The 20,523-nt window shown below is 43.0% G+C and overlaps 1 protein-coding gene across 7 annotated transcripts in view; it reads left to right on the top strand.

Moving 5' to 3' along the window:
- The window catches only part of SPATA6L (spermatogenesis associated 6 like), a 23,580-nt gene extending 12,923 nt beyond the window's left edge, over positions 1-10,657 (top strand). For 5 of the 7 annotated variants that reach the window (XM_081894460.1, XM_081894459.1, XM_081894454.1 and 2 more), the window contains 6 exons: positions 290-383; positions 1,714-1,757; positions 4,350-4,525; positions 6,007-6,100; positions 8,193-8,311; positions 10,480-10,657. In XM_081894460.1, the coding sequence (XP_081750586.1) occupies positions 290-383; positions 1,714-1,757; positions 4,350-4,525; positions 6,007-6,100; positions 8,193-8,294 (510 nt within the window). In that variant the 3' untranslated portion in view covers positions 8,295-8,311; positions 10,480-10,657. The remainder of the gene's footprint in view (positions 1-289; positions 384-1,713; positions 1,758-4,349; positions 4,526-6,006; positions 6,101-8,192; positions 8,312-10,479) is intronic. The other 2 variants (XM_081894455.1, XM_081894456.1) reach the window with 2 other exon arrangements.
- The last annotated feature ends 9,866 nt before the right edge of the window (positions 10,658-20,523 follow it).

The raw sequence follows: 20,523 nt of genomic DNA, 5'->3' as shown, positions 1-20,523 counted from the left end.
AGGTAGCCATGTTGGTCTGCCATAGTCAAAACAAAAAAAATTCCTTCCAGTAGCACCTTAAAGACCAACTAAGTTAGTTCTTGGTATGAGCTTTCGTGTGCATGCACACTTCTTCAGATACACACTTCTGTGTATCTGAAGAAGTGTGCATGCACACGAAAGCTCATACCAAGAACTAACTTAGTTGGTCTTTAAGGTGCTACTGGAAGGATTTTTTTTGTTTGTTTTTTCTCTTGTTTTAAGAATATTGTCTTGTTATTATTTCTTTGGTTTTTAAAATTTTTTTTAGGTAGATTCTTCTAAAACGTTTTCTGAGCCATATTGGATTCCAAGTCAAAATACGAGCTCGTCAAGGAATTCCCACAAACTCCAGTTGAAACGAGGTACTTAACAATTCCTTAATCTTAATTAAAAATGTGAACTGTGCTGATAACAAGACCACCATGCATGTCATAGGGTTCTAATACGCTGTGGGTTGTATTTTGTCACCATTACTCCGTTGAATTGATGTTTTATTCACATTGCTTCATTGATTTCTCAGGAAAGTGGACTACTCTTTGGGATAGCATCCCAATATGTTTTGCATTCAAATCCTAAATGATTATTTCAGTTCCATGGGAATTCATGAAATTTCCCTCTCAAGTAATGGATTTCAGATCATGTTATAAGTTGCAGTTTTCACCCTTTCATTTGCCGCTGGGGTAAAGGAATTCTCCAGCACAACACTGCTGAGTAGTTTAGTACATAAGATACTAATACATTTTGTATTATTATTATTATTATTATTATTATTATTATTATTATTATTACAGTCATACCTTGGATGTCGAATGGAATCCATTCTGGAAGTCCGTTTGACTTCCAAAACGTTCGGAAACCAAGGTGCGGCTTCTGATTGGCTGCAGGAAGCTCCTGCAGCCAATCGGAAGCCCCGTCAGACATTTGGCTTCCAAAAACAGTTTGCAAACTGGAACAGTCACTTCTGGGTTTGCGGCATTTGGGAGCCAAAACGTTCGAGAACTAAGCTGTTTGAAAACCAAGGTACGACTGTATTATATTTTTACACTGCCCTATACCCGCAGGTCTCAGGGCGGTTCACAGGATAAAACCACGATATAAAACACACAGAATCAAAATAAAAACAAGAACAACCCAATGTATTCAGCTGTATTCAGAGACAGTTCCAGATTTAGTGGGCCCTGTTAGTTCTTTGTGCTTTTTATATGTTTGTGAGGTTGGGGGACGAAGGCAGTACCTTTGAGAGTGTGCAGAGTCCTTTCCCTTTCTCCAGCATAACCACAGCTTGTTTCAAACATCCTGTGATTAGAAGAAGGAACTTTTAGGGCAAAGGCTGCTCCTTCCAGATATCACCACCCGTTTCTTACATTTGTGTAATTTGCACCTGATAAACACACCTGCAAAGATTACTGCTGTTGATGTGCTTGGGAATTGACAGTTCCTGTGAGCGAACTAGCTGGGGGAGCTACGTATATGGATGGATGGCAGTGAAACAGTTGGAGGCAAAGCAGCGAATCTATTTTGCTTGCTTGTTTCTGTTCTATATTAGAAATTGTGTTGACAAACCAATCAACCAATCCACATGAAACCATCATTGCATCTTTCCTCAGCCCTCTTTCCATATGTGATACATGCAACTATAGTCATTGTTTTAATTCTTCAGAATTGATTTTTTAATTTTTTTATTTCTTGCAGCGTTATCGTACGATAGCTGGAAGTCTGCTTGCCCGGCAGCAAAGGTACTTTAAGAAGTGGAGTCTGTAGCATTATTTGCTGGTTAGGTTATTGGGTGTATGACTTTAATAAGATCAGATGCTTGCCATGGTAGTGCTTGAGGTTAGGAAATGACAAATACTTGAGGGTAAAAGGCTATTTATCGGTGTCTGGCAAGGGCACACAGTTCATGTAACTTTCCACAAGGCACGCTTTACTCTGCACTAAAAGGTGTGTAAAGCTGGTTCGGATATAAGCCAGCAATCATACTTCTGAACTGTCATTCCCTGTGAAGAATTGTCAGGTCTGTAGGTGGTTGCTCGCGAGTAAACAGCCAGAACTCCGACCTGTCTTTTACAGGTTTTATTTAGTGCAAACTATGTACAGTTCAAGGGACGTGGGTGGCGCTGTGGGTTAAACCACAGAGCCTAGGACTTGCTGATCAGAAGGTTGGCGGTTCAAATCCCCGCGACAGGGTGAGCTCCCGTTGCTCGGTCCCTGCTCCTGCCTACCTAGCAGTTCGAAAGCACGTCAAGTGCAAGTAGATAAATAGGTACCACTCCGGCAGGAAGGTAAATGGCGTTTCTGTGCGCTGTTCTGGTTCGCCAGAAGCGGCTTAGTCATGCTGGCCACATGACCCGGAAGCTGTGCGCCGGCTCCCTTAGCCAGTAAAGCAAGATGAGCGCTGCAACTCCAGAGTTGTCCGCGACTGGACCTAACGGTCAGGGGTCCCTTTACACTCAGAGCATTCTGACTTAGCTCCTGCCTCTTTCTCATCAGACAGCAAAGAGAAAGAAGCAAAGGACAATAGTCCTACATTCTGGAACACAGTAGTACAAAACATCCTGTCTCCGTCACTTCCCACTCTGTGGAATGAAAACATACACTGTCATGTGATAGACAACAATCTCATGACTGCCAACACGGAGCAAGAATCCTAACAGGGAGATCCGATTGAGCTAAGATAGGACTCCACCCACCCTGAATGATCCAACCTCATGGTTTGATGATGCTTCTAGACCCAGTATCAGTCCTGGCATCTTAAGTTGGCAGCTATGGCCCAAGAGTGCATTTTACCACTGTCCCTTGATCAGCAAGTTTGAAAACCTGGCTATTTGGACACACGTCTTGGCAACTTCTGGTCTGAACTATGGTCACATTCCATGGGCCTCCCTTTGGAAGACAGTTTGGAAGTTTTCACATTGTTCAAAATGTGGCAGCCTACTAGCATGAGCGCACCAAGAGAAGCACTAAATGTGTGCGCAGAGGGATCTGCAGTAGCTCCCAGTTTCTCTTCAGAGCACAATTCAGAGTGCCAGGTTTATTCTTCAAGCCTTAAACAGCCTTGGTCTGGTTTGTTACAGAGGTCATCTTTCATGTGTGCCTCCCCTTCCTCATATGCAAAGACTGGTTTCTGATGGTGGGGGGTTGGGGGATGGACACAGAGTATTGGTGTGGTAGACTTGGACTTTGTGATGTTAATCCAACCTACCTCCTCCTATGTTTTGTTACCTGCGTTGCGTTCAGATCCATGTGTACAACACACTCTTTTCTATGCTGAGAAAGGAGATTGAATTGACTTTGTGACACAAGCGCTTGTTCTGGAAGTGGTAGAACTGTATAACTGAAGTACAGGAAATGATATTTACCCTTGTCAACTGGAAATGCGTCCGCTAGGGGGTCCTTGGAGTTCTCTCCCTTTATAGACATCCCAACTCCTGGAAAACTGCTTTATGTTTTTATTACAATCAAGTGGGAGGGATGCGGGTGGCGCTGTGGTCTAAACCACTGAGCCTCTTGGGCTTGCCATTTGGAAGGTTGGCAGTTCGAATCCCTGCAACAGAACAAGCTGCTGTTGCTCTTTACCAGCTCCTGCCAACCTAGCAGTTCAAAAGCATACCAGCGTGAGTAGATACATAGGTACCTCTGCAGCGGAAAGGTAAACAGCATTTCCATGCGCTCTGGCATTCATCATGGTCCTCCGTGTGGCAATAGCAATTTAGTCATGCTGGCCACATGACCCGGAAAGCTGCCTGTGGAGAAATGCCAGCTCCCTTGGCCTGAAAGCGAGATGAGCACCTCACGCCATAGTCGCCTTTGACTGGACCAAACTGTCCAGGGGTCCTTTACCTTTTGTTACACACCACTCCTGTCTCCAGGCAGTGCAAGATTCCAGGGGTACCAAGCGTGCTTCCCAGGGTCTGTGTTTCCTTTTGGACAGTGGAGACTATGGCACCTTTATGATATACGGTTTATTTACACGTAAATACAACCTGGGTCTAGATGGAGAAAGTTCAGAGCATTTTCATCCCAAGAGGGTCTCTTGCTTCTCCAATAAGCAGAAGAGGCTTGAGTCTCAGAACAGAGAAATCAGCCAAGCTCTCTGCCTGTTCCAGCTAGCCCACATGGTTCTCCAAACGATTTTCCTTGCTTACATCATCCAAACTGAAACCCTACATCCCTTAAACCCTTTTTGCCTCTGCCCACTAACACACAGCTGGAGGAGGGGTCCTCTGAATTATTCCTTTGTCATTTGGCTGTCTGTCTTTATCTTTACAATCAAGTGGTATATGAATGTTGTGAAATAATAATAAATAAAACTCTTCCTTTCTCCACAGGTAACCAGAGAGCTGGATATGCAATACAGCTTGGATCCTGGTTCATCATCACTTGAAACAAGGGAGCCTATTGATTTTGATTACTCTCTTTCTCTTTGCCACAAACCTTCATCTGACTCCTCAAAGCGCTACCGATCACCAAGCCCATGTGCGCGGTGGGCGTCTCCTCAACACAGGTGACCATTCCTAGATACTTAAGTGACAGGCGGCCAGCATGCCTAGGCACCCCTGCCTCAAAAATTCCTGGAAGTCAGTCGCGGTGGCCGATGTTGCGGTTCTTATTTGCCATCCTATTTCCCAGGATCAGCTGCCAACCCTACGGGGCTGTCAAATTTATAATGCCACCATACAAATCTAGAGAGATAAGTGTATGGGACCAATGGCCATCAGGGACAGGCTTGAGTTAAAAACAGCCACAGCTTTGATTACAAGTTATTGGGGTTTGGTGCAGCATAGGTCAACGTTCTGACCTTTGGGCTGCCCCATCGTTGGCCGGTATCTCCACCCCAGCCTGTCTGCTGGGTGACATGGAGGAGTTGGCAACAGGAAATTTCAACCACAGCATGGGCTGCTTGGATGGGGCCCATGGAAACCTGGGAGTGTGGTCTCCAGGCCCCTCAGTGAGGCCAAGGCCTTAGTTCATGGAGGATACAGTCATCAATGGTCGCTAGCCATAGAGACTGGCATCTGAAGTGGTAGATCTCTGAATACCAAATTTTTGGTGATGCCACCTGGATTGCAGAGCATCCATCTCACTTTAATTTGGCAGGCATCCACCTTGCTGACGTTGTGTTGATAAGAAGACAATTTTTGCATTTCCTAAGGCCTTTGGCAGTATTTGTTTTTTTAAATTTAATTTGCTGGCTTTGCAAATTTGTATAGTGGCGTGTTTGCTTTTTGGTGGTTGTGGAATTCTGTTCTTTTCACTGCAAATTTTTAAAAATTGCAAGCCATCCTAGAGACTTTTGTTAGGCAGGTGGAATAATTTATTTGAATAATAGTAAATAGGAGTGGTGGCGATTGAATGCAGAAGGTGCTAAAGTGCCTTTCACACAACACTTTATTCGGGCTTGATGGGGGATCTCTGGAGAATTATGAACATCCAGAGTTTCTTCCTCGTGACAGGTTTAAGTGACAGTTCTCTGCTTCTTTTTCATGCTGACTGGAGAACGCAATGCAATGATGCTGATCAGGAGAGATTAAGAAGAATAGGAGCTATGTTCCAGGCAGGCCCCATAAACAATCCTGACCTTGTGGTATAAAAATAGCCAAGAAGATCTGAGAGAATTCCATATATTTGGATTCCTTTGCCATTGCTTTGTCAAAGAGATACTTTGGGTTCATAGTCAGCACTTTGGCAAAAGTTGGCCTCCTCTGCGGAGCCGTTCCATTTGTTGTTCGTAGTAGCAAGGAGAGTCATTCTACGGGTGTCTCTTGGTCCTAACTTGCAGAACATAGAGGTCAGAGGTTGAAACAATTCTCTGGCTGCCTAATTTCACAGCCCTAAAAGAGGTTCAGAGGGCTTCTGTGATGGTGGGGAGTGGAACTAGGAACTGGTCGCTACTTGACATTACTTGCGTTACGTGATAGGACTATATGGAGAGAAATCACAAACGCTTAGTATCAAGTGACTTGAGTCCCCTGACATTTTTTCCAGGATATATTCCAGCCCGAATTCAAGCTGGGAAGAGATTAACGAGAGAGTGAAAAACCTTCTAACTTCAGATGAGGCCATACAAAGACTATCCTTTGTAAGTATGATGTGCTTTAAGCAGAACTGTTATTGATTCCTCTCACTCCAGTTGCAAGAGTGAAGTCCTATATTGCCTAATATGGCTTTACATATAAAACAGGAGTAGATATACTGTGGTCTTCCATATGGATTGGTCTCCAGCTTCCAGCAGGCAGGGCCAAAGGTCAGGGATGATGGGACTTGTCATTCGTGTAACACTTCTGTCAACTTATTTATCTCTATTAAATCAAAACATTTCAGTCAACACTGGGGCTGCTATACGTCTGGGAATCGGACTGTCAAAATGGCATCGGGGCGGATTTTTTGGGGAGATGTCAACAAAGGTCAACGGCTTTGTCTGGATTTTCGCTTTTGGGAATATGGCAACTCTAGTCAACACTCGTTAACTGAGCGGAGTTGCAGTTTAAAGTTTTAGCCAAAGTTGCTCTGGGCAATCTAGATGGCACTCTGTTCAATGGGCGCCATCAAAAATGGCAGCAGCATGCCTAGTTCCCTTCTGTCTTCCTATGTGCTGCAACTTAGCTCTGCGACATGACATCCCACCCCTCCCCACCCCCTCGATTTCATTGGTTGCTAATACTGGGAGACAAAGACTCATCGCTTTGCCTAGATCCTGTGTCCTTTTAGATGTTCCCATAGTTACGTGGCAGCCGTTTTTCTATGAATGGCTCCTATGTGGGTTTTGTGGTGTTTAGATGACCCAACCAGATGGATGAGGATTGTTCATGTGGATTACGAGTGTGGGACCATCTTGAGAGTGCGCAGTGGCAACAGTTCCATGTGGAAAACTCTTGCCCGCATTTGAATGTTGAAGGGACATTAAGTAAATGACAACAGACGTTGCGTGGGCAGGTGGGGAAGTCGATATGTGCATGCTGTTTTCAGCAGCTGCACATCTGGAGTAACATCTGCTTTGGGCTTTAAACTTCTGTGTTCCTTTTCCAAGCTGACTAATGCAAGACCCAAAGCCTGGCTCAAGATACGCCAGTCCTCTATAACCTCAGCAGCTAAAGCCTACAGTAGCTAAAGAGGTCGTGACACTTTTGCCTATTCGGGAAGCCATGGATATTGCCAAGATCAGTCAGTTGGGTGATTCACATAGCTTGTGGGTTATCAATAATTATTAAAACAAACAAGCTCACTTGGTAGACATGAGACACTTAATCTCAGGGTTGCGGGCCCTACATTGGGCAAAAGTTTCCTGCATTGCCAGGGGTTGGACAACATGACCCTTGTGGTCTCTTCCAGCTCTACAATTCTATGGTTTTAAACAAGCAGAAAGCCCCTCAAAGAGCCTTCGTTTTTCCCAACTGTGCAAAATAATCACAGCAGAAGAATGCAAATAAGTTCAGTGCAATTTTTTTCTTTGCAGATATACAATGCCTCAAACTTCAAAATGCAAGTGTATCCTGAAAATTGCATGCACACAATTGCAAAACTCATAGGCACTTTTTGCACATTGCAGGGAACATAAATGTGCCTCTCTGCTGAGCATTCCCCCCCTGCTTTGGTCATCTTGCAGAGGAAGAAGCTGCAGTTGTGCACTCTGTGGAACATCAGAGCCCTATATCTTCACAGGTCCTCTCTGCCAAACATCTGATGGCTGGAAGGGGACCCGCAAGGGCCTGATGAAATCAAGTTGTGGTCCACATCCAGCTTGTGGGTGGGGAATTCCCCACCCCTGATTTAACTCTACCGAAAAGCCTTTTTTCCTGCTCATAATTTTTTGTGGCCATTCATCTCCCCCTCCAGGATCTCAATGTTATGCCTTGTTTAAATCAGAAACTGCTTTCACTCACTAATTTCAAAGCTCCCATGATGGAGACACAGATCCATGTGAGTTAACCCAAAGTGACATTACTTGCTGTTGTCTCTCCAAGATGATACATTCTTCTAATGAACCTTAATAGAAAGGTACTTTGACCGACAGAGCTAGAGGACAGTGTCATACATCAGTTGTTCCCAAACGTGCAGCGATAAGCTTCTTTTAATTCTCCTAGAACAGCTGATATATTTGTTTTCAGCCAGGCACATTTAGCAGCGCTGATGACGATGAACAACCCAGGTTTAACGGGGCAACTATTTTGCAGGGAGCCACTGATTCCGAAATTGATGATGTCCTTGAAAGAAGGTCCATCTCTTTGAGGAGTTCCCCACTGTGTGACTCAACGGAACAAAGATACTGCTTGTAACTGCTGTCATTGGCAAGGTATGCTGCATAAAACCACCTCCTTCTCTCTCTCTCTCTCTCTCTCTCTCTCGATTTATTGGACTGGTCTATTTCAGAAGATTAAAAAAAGAACAGGGAAGGTTATATCAAGCCTGCTACAAATCGGTAAGATAAACTATTACAACAGCATTCCAGGCCCCGTAAGGTGCAATTCTCACACCGACGTGGGTCAGGCAGGATGATAGTGATTGCAGTGGTATCTTGCTTATTGCTAGGACCATAGCTGTCAACTTATAGATTTGAAAATAAGGGACCAGCAGCCTCGAAAATAAGGGCTTAGCAGCCAAAATAAGGGATTTTAGTCAACCAGCAGCCAAACGAAGCCTCAAGCGGTGGTTCCCACAGCGCAGCAACCCGGCAAAGGGGATGCAGCAAGGAAAACCACTGTCACCTCTCTGCTGGGAAGCGCTGAGCAAAGGAGAGTCCCCAGGCAACGCAGCCGATTTGATCAGCACGAAGCATGCAAGCTCCACCCCCCAGTCATTCTTAGACTCCTTATTGGGTGAGCAATGCAGCCAAGCAACACAGTTGGAGCCTCCCTCCTCCCTGGTCGGCAGGGAGGGAGAGGAGCTGCTTCCTTTGAAACCCGGGAAATTTAAGGGACATCATCAATAAGGGACAGCAGCGGGACACGGCACTGGGATAAGGTACTTTCCTGCCAAATAAGGGACGGTTGACAGCTATGGCTAGGACCTGTCTCGTGCTCTGCTATGAAGATGCCATTGTCCCTCGTGTTCTGCCATTCATTTAAAGAGCGTGCAAGAAACCCAGACTGGCAATGTGGAAGCCCTGCAGCTTCCACCACCTTCCACACTGTCTCACGGTCCGAAGGTTCTTCCTGGTGTTTAGTTGGAATCTCCTTTCTTGTAACTTGAATGTTAAGTCAGAGGTTTTCAGCCTTTTTGAGTCCATGGCTCCTTTAACCAACTACATTATTTCTGTGGCACCCCTGTGGGGCTCAAGAGTCCAGTTTTGTCACCCCTTGCCTGCAGAACTGGCAGCCTCTCACCCTTTTTCAAACACCCTCCCTTGTGGAGTGTCCCCTCAGCCTCCTCTCCCTTCTCGTTTATATATATATATATATATATATATATATATATATCAAGCAAACGAAAGCAAATATATATATATATATATATATATATATATATATATATATATATATATATATATATATATATAATTTTTTATTAGTTTTTTAACATATCATTTTCAACAGTACTTAAAAATACTTTTACATTTTATTCAATTTTTTTGACTTCCATCTGCCCTGACTGAAAATTTTCCTGTCTAATCTCTTAGTATGTATTTCTTAATTTTCCCTATTACATTTCAATCTCATAACCAATATCTCTATCTTTTTCTACTTCGCACCACTTTGTCTATTTCTCCTTACAAAACTACTAGTGTAATTTGTTGATTACAGTTGCTCTTCAAGTAATTCATATACTTCTTCCAATCTCTGGTCCCGCAGGTTTCAAATCCTTCCTGTCATTTTGTCCAATTCTGCATAATCCATTAATTTTGTCTGACATTCTTCTTTTGTCGGAATTTCTTCTTGCTTCCTTTCTCCTCTCCTTTCGTGTGTCCAAAAAAGCAGCATATAAAATTTATTATAAATGAATGAATGACTGAAATAAACAGGACTGACTAGCACCTTGCGCAAACTGTAAATGGATGCATGCTCCAGAATCCATTGTAAAAGATGGAAATTCTTAAGTAGATGCGCAGAAGGTTTTCTACAATAGATTGTTAATAAGGGTCCCTGCAACTGGACAATTGAAAACTACTTATCTAGAAATGGTTTAATTTGGTTGTGTGCTTTTTGATGTTTTATTTATTGTTTATGGCTATTTCTGTTATGTTTGTTATGTTTGTACTTAACGTAATTTCTTATATATTGTAAGCCGCCTTGAGCATGGTTTTAACTTCAGAAAGGCTGTGTACAAATAAAACAATTGATTGCTGCTTAGTTTGCAGTCATCATTGGAGAACTGCATTCAGAGCAATGATGTTACAGTTCCTTGCAAAACAAAAACAAAAATAGAAGAGGAGCTACGGGTTTGTCCAAGCATGAGGTTTCTCTGTAATATTTTATCAGTTTCCCCCATCCTGTAGTAATAGACAATTTAACACATTTTTTCCAGAAAGAATGCAGCAGCCTTGGGATATCGACCTGAAGACCCATTGCTGGCAAGACTTTTGTTCTAGAACTAACTGATGAATGGTTTATTTTCTGTGTGATGTTATGTCTAAATTGGTTTGAAAACAACACTCTGTATTGTAGTGCTGATTAAAGGTTTGATTTATACATTTTCAAACAAGTGCAAGGCTATCAGCTTATTGTGGGTTGATGTCATGATCCTATTGATGGTGCTATATACTTCTTTAAGATTTTGGCTGCTGAAAGTATTTTCCATGAAAAACCTACTTGGAATTATGTTACCACTCAGGACTGTGTCCTCAGTGTAAAGCTTAGTTTTAGAAATTTGGAAGCGAATACCATCTTGAATTGAATAAAGGCGAAGGGAAAGAGTTTGGTTTTGTGCTGGTAAGATGCACAGCAAACTTTGAAGAACCACTCTAGGATAAATTCAAGGTCCACTGAGCAGCCCTCTCCTGGCTCCGCCCAGTTCTGCAGACTCCGCCCACCCAAATTACAGGTAAGAGGATGCTACTGCCAGGGGTATTTCTGCTGGTAGGCAACATAAATCCCTCACCATTTATATTTGTGCAGCTGGTTCTTCCCGCCTAAGTGTAGGATGTTACATTTGCCCCTACTGAAATTCAGGGCCTCAAGGAGGTTAGACTGGCCTTGACCAGCCTGATGGAACGCCCTGCCACAAGAGACCAGGGCCCTGCGGGACTTGACATCTCTCCACAGGGCCTGCAAGACAGAGCTGTTCCGCCAGGCCTTTGGTCGGGGCCCAGTCTGACCCCTCTCTTCCTACGAGACCCTATATATAAGAGGCCTCTCTAACTCATCCCACCAGCTTATATAAATAGCTGAGCCTGCTGAGTACCTAAGGTTTCCAACCCCTATAGTCATAATTTGCGGTTTGCCTTCTGATCTTACTTGATTTTAATCCGATTTTAAGCTGTATTTCAGTCAATTGCTGAATTTTATGTTTTAATGTATTTATATTTTGATGTTAGCCACCCTGAGCCCGGTTATGGCTGGGGAGGGTGGGATATAAATAAATTTATTATTATTATTATTATTATTATTATTATTATTATTATTATTATTATTATTTTATTTTGGACCCAGGTCTCCAATTTGTTAAGGTCATTTTGAATCTTGATTCTGTCTTAGCTGCCCGTTCTAGTTTGGTGTCATCTGCAAAACCCTCCTCAAGTCCTGCTGTGATCCTGATGATTATTGGCACCCGCTTCAGGATGCTATTTACATTTTTCTTTTAAAAAATATTTACATTAAATACAAAGATCCAGGTCTTGTTTGTCCCATTACGAATAGGAACAGAACTGCCTCTTTTTCCCATACAGAGGCTCAGTGCCTTTCACTGTTCTATAAAATGTAGAAATTTATGACTGCATCTCCATGCTGTTGAAGATGCACCTGTTTAATTTATGACTGATGCTCAGCTGGAAAATGTAGTCTCTTTCAGTAGAAATGGAGTGAATCCTAACTCCAGCTTGCTAGCTCTGTCGTTGGAGGATTTTAAATCTGCATTTTTCATCTACATTATTCCTGATCCTCTAAAGCAGACATTTCTGATTTGACTTTGTTTTAGCAGAGTACCATGAGATATTTCCCAGGATTTGCAAACTTAAATGCATGAATTAATCAAGAGCTAGCCAGAAGTTAAACTAATCTCTTTTCTATAGCAATGATGAGCTCATTACTATTTCACAGCCACCGACTGTGTGGCGAACATCCTTCTCTCCCCTCAGAAGCACTGAGCAATTTGAAATATTAATGTTTTATCTTTTAAGTTCTGCAGATACAGCCAATTAAATGTAACTTGCTACATGTGGTTGCTGTTCAAAACCCCTGCCATGTTTAAATGCCTTTACTGCATTCATCAGTGCAACTACATGTGTGTTCACATCTTGAATGCATTGATGAGTGCATTCAAAACACTGAAATATAATTTCCTGCCATGTGAACCATCCACATGGGAATGGCCTTTTGGTATAATATATAACTTATTCTAAGGGATGCGGGTGGTGCTATGGTCTATACCACTGAGCCTTTTGGCCTTGCTCATCAGAAGGTTGGCGGTTCAAATCCCCGTGACAGGGTGAGCTCCCGTTGCTCTGTCTCATCTGCTTCCTGTGGCGGGAAAATAAATGGTGTTTCTGTGCGCTCTGGCTTCTGTCATGGTGTTCCATTGCACCAGAAGTCATAGAATCATAGAGTTGGAAGAGACCACAAGGGCCATCGAGTCCAACCCCCTGCCAAGCAGGAAACACCATCAGGTTTAGTCATACTGGCCACATGACCCAGAAAGCTGCCTGTGGACAAACGCTGGATCCCTCAGCCCAAAAGTGAGATGAGCACTGCACCACATCGTCACCTTTAACCGTCCGGGGTCCTTTACCTTTATAACTTACCCTGCTGCTTGCTTTAGAGTAAATTAAATGGTTCATTCTTAAATCAGATTCAGGCTGCAATCTTACACATACTTGCCTGCAAGTAAGCCTGTTCCATCAACCAGGTCTGCCATACATTCCTGGACATCCCTGGGATTTCAAAGGCGGAATTGGTGACCTGGGGGAATTTCTGAAAGGCAGCGCTTTGTCGTGGATCTTAGGCAAGTCATCCAAAATTCTTGTTTTTGGGTTTTCCTTTAAAAAGCTCAACAATTTTGGTGGTTTCCTTTAAAAAAGAGCTCAACAATTTTGGGGTGTCCTGGTTTTTACTTTTGGAAATATGGCAACCCTACGTGGCCCAGTTGCGGACAAGGCTAGCCTAACTACTGTTGTCTATGCTCTGGTAACCTCTAGGTCGGATTACTACAACATGTTATACGTAGGGCTTCCTCTGAAGACAGTTCAGAAACTTCAGCTAGTGCAGAATTCAACGGCCAGGTTGCTCACCAGAGCAAGACAGTTTGAGCATATTATACTGATCCTGGTCTGACTACATTGGCTGCTAATGTAGTTTTGGGGCCCAATTCAAAGTGCTGGTTCTGACCTATAAAGCCTTAAACGGCTCAGGACCACAATACCTCAAGGATCCGTATGAGCTGTCCTGGACTCTGTGTTCATCCTCTGAGGCCCTTCTTCGTGTGCCTCCTCCACATGAAGTCCAGAGAGTGGCAACACGAGAACGGGGCCTTCTCTTTAGTGTCTCCCTTTTTGAGGAATGCTCTCCTCAGGGAAGTTCAGTTGGCACCTTTATTACATATTTTTAGGCGCCAGGCGAAAACATTCCTCTTCAATCAGGCCTTTGCCTGATTAATATTCTATAGCCTTTTAATATGTACCTTTTATAGGGTTTGTGTGTATGTTATTGTTTCACTGTTTTCTTTCAATTATTTACTTACATTTTTATCTTGGCTTTATCTGTGAACCACCCTGGGATCTTGTGATGAAGAGCGGGATATAAATTTAATAGATAAATGAGGTAAAAATCGAACTCAAATGGTCACGGTCTGCATACATAGAATTGTGCTGTTAGTCCTAGATGAGCAAAGCTGAAATAGCTGCATTGAAATTTGTTGTAGCATTTCTGCTTGATGCATTTGCTCCCCAGAAACATAAGGAACGACTGTCGTGATCCACAAGCCCAGAGGAGGGCAAGTGTGGGTGGTTTGATGCAGGCATGCCGAAGAAGGATGCCAAAAACGACAGAGTGGTCAGTTCCAGTGCTTTATTAGAAGAAAATATAAACTTTCAAAGCATCCTGCAGAGCCTTACTGCTGTAAAAGATTCAGGATGCACACAAAAACATTTTGTATATTATTTTCAACATTATATGGATTTTTATGCACTTTCTTCTAATAGATACAAACTGCTCCAAGATCCGCAGATTTCAAAGGACAATGGTGTTTCAGTTTGCATATTGCTTTGAATTAAGATCATTAAAATGCAAACAGAATTCATCTTATGCCCCCATTCCTGTTTATATGGGATAAAAATTTCAGAAATATAGGGCAAAATGTTGGCAACACTGGGATTTAGGCTAGAACTATGATCTACTGCAGACTACTGCAGGAGTGCGTTCAAGGATTTAAATTGGGCAAGACTTAGTCCTGAAACCTGTTGCCAGCCTATGTGAAATAACAGTAAAACAGTAAAAACAGCAGTGCCTCAAAGACATGGAGAGAATGCATTTTTTCTTATTGCTAAATAGCCACAGTCTACCCTACACCTGGGATTAAGTAGAAAGGCTTTTAAGATTCAGAAGGTTCAGCTTCCCAGCAGGTTTATGGTTTGGCACACCCTGTGTTGGAAAAAGAAAATAATGACCTTGGACCACACTAATGCCTTATTTACAGCAAATTGCTAAGACAAAAGTTATGTCTCAACAGTTGGAAGAGGATCAAAGCAATTTTCTCTTCAAATTGCTGCTTTAAATGATTGCCCACCCTTAGCACCTTGCAGGGGAAGATTTATAGAAATAGAAACCTTAATGTGATGGCCGGCCTCTTTATTTCCGCTCTGATACTCCACACTGAACAGACATCGGACTGTAGTCTCCAATTCATTTCAATCAGTCGAGTTACTTAACCTTGGAAGGAGTAAAATTCCACATCGCAAAGCGGGGCTCTCGATTCACACCCAGATTTCTAGAATATGCTAAGGGAGGAAGCAGAAATATCTTCCTGCCTGCCTTCCCTGCCTGTGTAAGAATTTTGCCCTGAAAATGGGTGAACGATAGCTCAAGCAGAAAATAACTGAGAACCTGAGGACCATGTGCTGAGGTGGGTCGCTACTACTGCTAAAAAGTGCCGCCTTTTTGGTGTCAATCTGATTCATCAGCAGGGTCACTTTTAACTGGACATGCAAATTAAGACCCGTCTCTCTTATTTTGATGTGTCACTGAGCAGAGAATGCAAAGGGAAATAGCAAAGATGGCTTTTTCCTCTTTAAATTACTCAACGTTTGAACATTGCAAGAAAAAGGAAGGTGACCTGTGTTGAGCCATTCGGACACAGATCAAGCCAGAGTAGACCATAGCAATGAACAGTTTTGCTTTGAAGAAGAGCAGTACCATCCAATCTCCCCCACTGGATTAATGGGATGTCATTCACGCAGTTGGCTGAACAGCATGCTTTCTTCAGCCCGTTGCTTCCAGCCCTGGGTTATAGCTTCATAACTGGCTCACTTCGCCATTTTACCAGGCCATTGGGGAAAGGGGGGCTGGGAAGGGGAGCTTGGCTGCTGTGGTCAAAATGTGGTCCCTCACCACCAGACCTTGGAACTGGAAGGAGAGCACAAACTGAGGAAGCGGAATTGGCTTTGCATCTGATGGGCACTTGGAACCCTGACAAAAAGTTCTCCTACACTCACTACGTTGAATAAGATGAGAAATCATGTCCTTCCTAAAAGAGGGCACGTGTTGTGGTGAGACCTGGAGACCAACTTTCTGTGTCGTGGGTGGGTTGGATTGGTTAGCCACAACACCTGATTGGTAGGTCCCTCGATGTTGGTTTCAATCTGGCCAATGGGGTGCAGTGTAAACCGATCGAGGGACCTATATATACCCAGAGCTTCCTCTTTCTGCTCGTGCATTCGGAACACCCACCCACCTCTCCCTACTTTTAGGGCATTTCCAATTGATCTTGCTATGCCGTCGTGTGTCGTCTGTCATTGGGACAGGGGCACGGCAGGAATTTCCCCCACTTGGCTGATTGGCTGTTTCCATTTGGTTTTCGCCTACCGCGCAGCAAATTGTCACAACTTTTAGGGTTGTGGGTAGGCTCTGGTTCAGGTGATAGGGATGGGAGAACGCTCTTGCCATCCCTATGTGAAGGGTATTCTGTTAAAGGAATCCATGGGTCCTATTGTCAACCTTTTCAACTGCGTATTATTTCATAATCCATATTTTATATTTTATGTCTCTCCATAGCACTATTAAATTTGACAAGTAAAGCTATTTCCTCTACCAGGTTAGAGGAAGATTAGGCGCATAATTATTATTGAATGTGACCAGGCAACAGCAAGCCCATAATGTTTTTGTATCTTGCCTCTTCAGTATATACGCCAGTGTGAGCAATCTCTTGGTTCTATAGAAATGTAACAAAACCAAAACAAAATTATGGACATAAAACCATGCCATCAGGGACTTAGTTAATCATTTTGAATTGCTGCAGAGTTTTCAGACCTCCAGTGAAGATGTTTCGAAAGCTCTCTGGCATAATTTCACACTTCCTAACCTTTCCCGGAAAATACTTGGCTTATCTTTGACTGGCGTAATGAGGCTTTCCCACTACAATAGCCAGATGAGTGAATTGCTGTAGATCTTGTTGGATCTAGTCAGTGCTCAAATGCTTGGTAGGAGTTGGGCTGGTATGGAAGCTCTTAGTGCAACTCACAAACCTCATTCTCATTAACCCTAATTTTAGCTATATTCCACCCCCTCCAACATTTCTCAGGTGCAAATAGGGACATCCTATTCCAGGGGTCAGCAAACTTTTTCAGCAGGGGGCCGGTCCACTGTCCCTCAGACCTTGTGGGGGTCCGGACTATATTTTGAAGAAGAAGAAAAAAAGAACGAATTCCTATGTCCCACAAATAACCCAGAGATGCATTTTAAATAAAAGCACACATTCTACTCATGTAAAAACACCAGGCAGGCCCCACAACTTACCCAGAGATGCATTTTAGGGTTATTTGTGGGACATAGGAATTCGTTCTTTTTCTTCTTCTTCTTCAAAATATAGTCCGGACCCCCACAAGGTCTGAGGGACAGTGGACCGGCCCCCTGCTGAAAAAGTTTGCACACATTCTACTCATGTAAAAACACCAGGCAGGCCCCACAACTTACCCAGAGATGCATTTTAAATAAAAGGGCACATTCTACTCATGTAAAAACACTCTGATTCCTGGACCGGATTTAGAAGGTGATTGGGCCGGATTCAGTCCCTGGGCCTTAGTTTGCCTACCCATGTCTATTCCATCCCCTCCAACAATTATCCAGTGAAAACAAGGACATTGTGGCCGTCCATATCCTTGAAACACAGTAGTTAAGAGGGGTCAGTATGAAAGGTAAAGGGGTTCGGGTCTCTCTATTAATTGAGTCCTGGTGGAAATAGATCAGCTCCACATCAGATCCTAAATCCAGCACTCTTACGATTTAGGTCCAAACTGCATGTGGCAAAATTCATGTCGTTTTGTCTTGTGTGGCTGGCGTTTGCTTGCTTGTTTCTTTTTTAAAACAACAGACAAAAGTGACTTGCACAGAGAATCCCAGTCTCAATCAGGAGTATAATACTGGGGGGGCAGCTTCTTCAGAATTGGCCCTCCTCGCACCCTCTATTTGCTATGTGAGCAAAATTCCTATGGGCACAAATAGCAGGTATCCGGAAGACTGATTTGGGTCAGCCGAGGTGTAGGGCCAAAGCCCCCTTCCCACCCAGCTCTGGTCCCAGTTCAGCTAATCCCCATAACAAACCCTGGTTTCCTTGTTGCTTCTGTGGTAAGCGGGGTTTTTAGCACATGACTGCTCAGAATCAAGAACAAGATGCGTTGCAGATTTATTTATTTTTGAATCCCCTTTGAATCAAATATAGAGGAAAAGTACTCTTTTTTTAACTATCCTGAAAGGTACAGGTTTTCAAGGAAGCTTGTGTCTTTGCTTTAGAAAACATCATTTGTGAAAACAGGTGTGGTGTGGAGTGAAAGTTGTTTCTGATCAGGCTGCTGTCTTCATTCCCCATGGTTCTGAACATTGTGGCATGGGACCTGTTATGCACTGAAGTTCTCACCCTGGGCCAGCAGGGGGATACTGTAGATAGTTATGCAAATGAAGGATCGAAAGTGACGTTCAGTGATTGGATAGTTTGTATGCAAATGAAGGATTGAAAGTGACGTGCAGTGATTGGCTAGTTACAGAAAATGGTTACTGTTGCATTCTAGTGGAGCTCTACATAAGCAGGCTGACTGAGCTCCTCAGTTCAGTTCTGTTCCAGCTTACAAATAAAGAGCTGCTTTGGAAGAATCACTGTGTCGTCTGATATGTTCGCCCACAACTTAAAAGGACCAGTGCTTTTTTTCTTAAAAATGTTTATGGGTACTCACATTTTCCTACTCATATTGAAATACTGCACCTCAATGAGGCCAAACTTAGATTCACAAAATCTTTAGGGGTATGCGTACCCTCCAAGAAAAAAAAGCACTTCATGGAACATTATGGTTTTATAGCTTATCGATTGCAAACAGCAATGTCAAGGAATATATAGAAGCCATCAATCACACATCTACTTTTATTATTGAAGCCAGTTTGTAATAGGAAATAAACATCTATCTATAACTTGTAGAAGACATCTGAAGGCAGCTCTGTACAAGGAGGTTTTTAATGTTTGAGTTTTTTTGTGTTTTAATACTTTGTTGTCAACTGCCCAGAGTGATATTAGTCAAACGGCACAGTCCTGAGTTTTGACGGAACAGTGGCTTAATAAGATAAGATGGTATGTTACAACAGCATCAACATTCACTGAAATAATTAAGAAAGAAAAAGTAACAGTTTGAGAATCTTTGGTTCCTTTTTATCAAGCATATGAAATGAGAGTGCAAAAATAGAGTTATTTAAGGCTTTTCACTGCTATAATGTAAAATCTATATTTCAATAAATCCATACGTTTAAAAAATAAATTATTGTATTTTTTAAATTCAATGAAGTTTAAATATGCAATCAATTACATTATAAACTTGTCAAAATATAATAAGTTTTATGTGTATCTGTGGCCGTGTGTTATATAATAAATAATTTAAAAATTTGTAGGCCATTCCTTTTAAGCAATTAACATACAACTGAAACTAACAGGTACTTCTTCACAAAATCGGTACAGTTAGTGGCTGAATCTCAATTAATTTAGCTGAAGTCCGTTCCCACTGCAATCAATAGGACATTAGTTAAATTATTACTAACCTGTTCCATTTATTTTAATCGGACTGAAATTCAACTGACTGGGGTGGGGGGCACTCATAACCTTGGCCATTGCCCAATGAGACTGAATGGAGTGGTGGGGGCATAGTGGATGGGATGGGAGATGCAGTGTTTGGGCCTGGACTGATCCAGGTCCCATCACCTGATGGCTGTAGGATCAACTCTGCCCCTCCCTCTCCCTGCCCTTTGAATACCCCATTGTGGGGCTACGTGGGAACCCTGCCAGCAGCACTTTTGCCTGCCTACAAGTTCAGCAGCCAGCCGACTTAGTTGGCAAAGCTCTGTGTATGCTGGGGGGGGGGACACCTCTGCCCATCACAACCCATGACCCCCCCAGCCCGGTGCAAAGATGTGTGTGGAGTGCTCCAACAGTCTGGCTCCAACCAGGTGTTTGTGATTCGCTGCCATTACAATGTAGTCATAGCCGCTAAGTGAGCTTTAAAGGGGGGATTAGACCAGGGGTCAGCAAACTTTTTCAGCAGAGGGCCAGTCCGCTGTCCCTCAGACCTTGTGGGGGGCCAGACTATATTTTGGGGGGAAATGAACAAATTCCTATGCCCCCACAAATAACCCAGAGCTGCATTTTAAATAAGAGGGCACATTTTACTCATGTAAAAACACGCTGATTCCCAGATCGTCCATGGGTCAGATTTAGAAGGCAATTGCGCCAGATCCGGCCGCCAGGCCTTAGTTTGCCTACACATGGATTAGACAAATTAATGGAGGATAGTTTTATCACTGGCTTATGATGTCTATAGCAGAGCTCCTGGTGAAACATTTTGGGCCAATGGACTGGGATTCTGAAAGGATAATGTGACGTAGTATATGGGATGATAACTCTTTCTAGACAGATCCCTAGTTTTCTGTCTGGTCCCTTCCATAGATTCTTCTTTGAGAAGCATATGTGGATTTTAAATCCTATGGCACATTTCCCCTCACACGATACATTTACAATGGTAATCCATGAGCACAAAATGCTATTTCAAAAGTGACTTTAGACAGACCTTTGTAGCAGCGTACCTGGTATGTTTGGGGATCACACCAGATCATAGTTTGCTGCTGTGTGGATGAACTTTGGCCTCATGTACTTTCTCTTACCCCACCCCCTCTC

This window comes from Podarcis melisellensis (assembly GCF_964234715.1).
Source record: "Podarcis melisellensis genome assembly, chromosome: 17".
NCBI lineage: Eukaryota > Metazoa > Chordata > Lepidosauria > Squamata > Lacertidae > Podarcis > Podarcis melisellensis.
The sequence above is the reverse complement of the archived record's forward strand: the minus strand, read 5'-3'. Positions and strand labels throughout refer to the sequence as shown.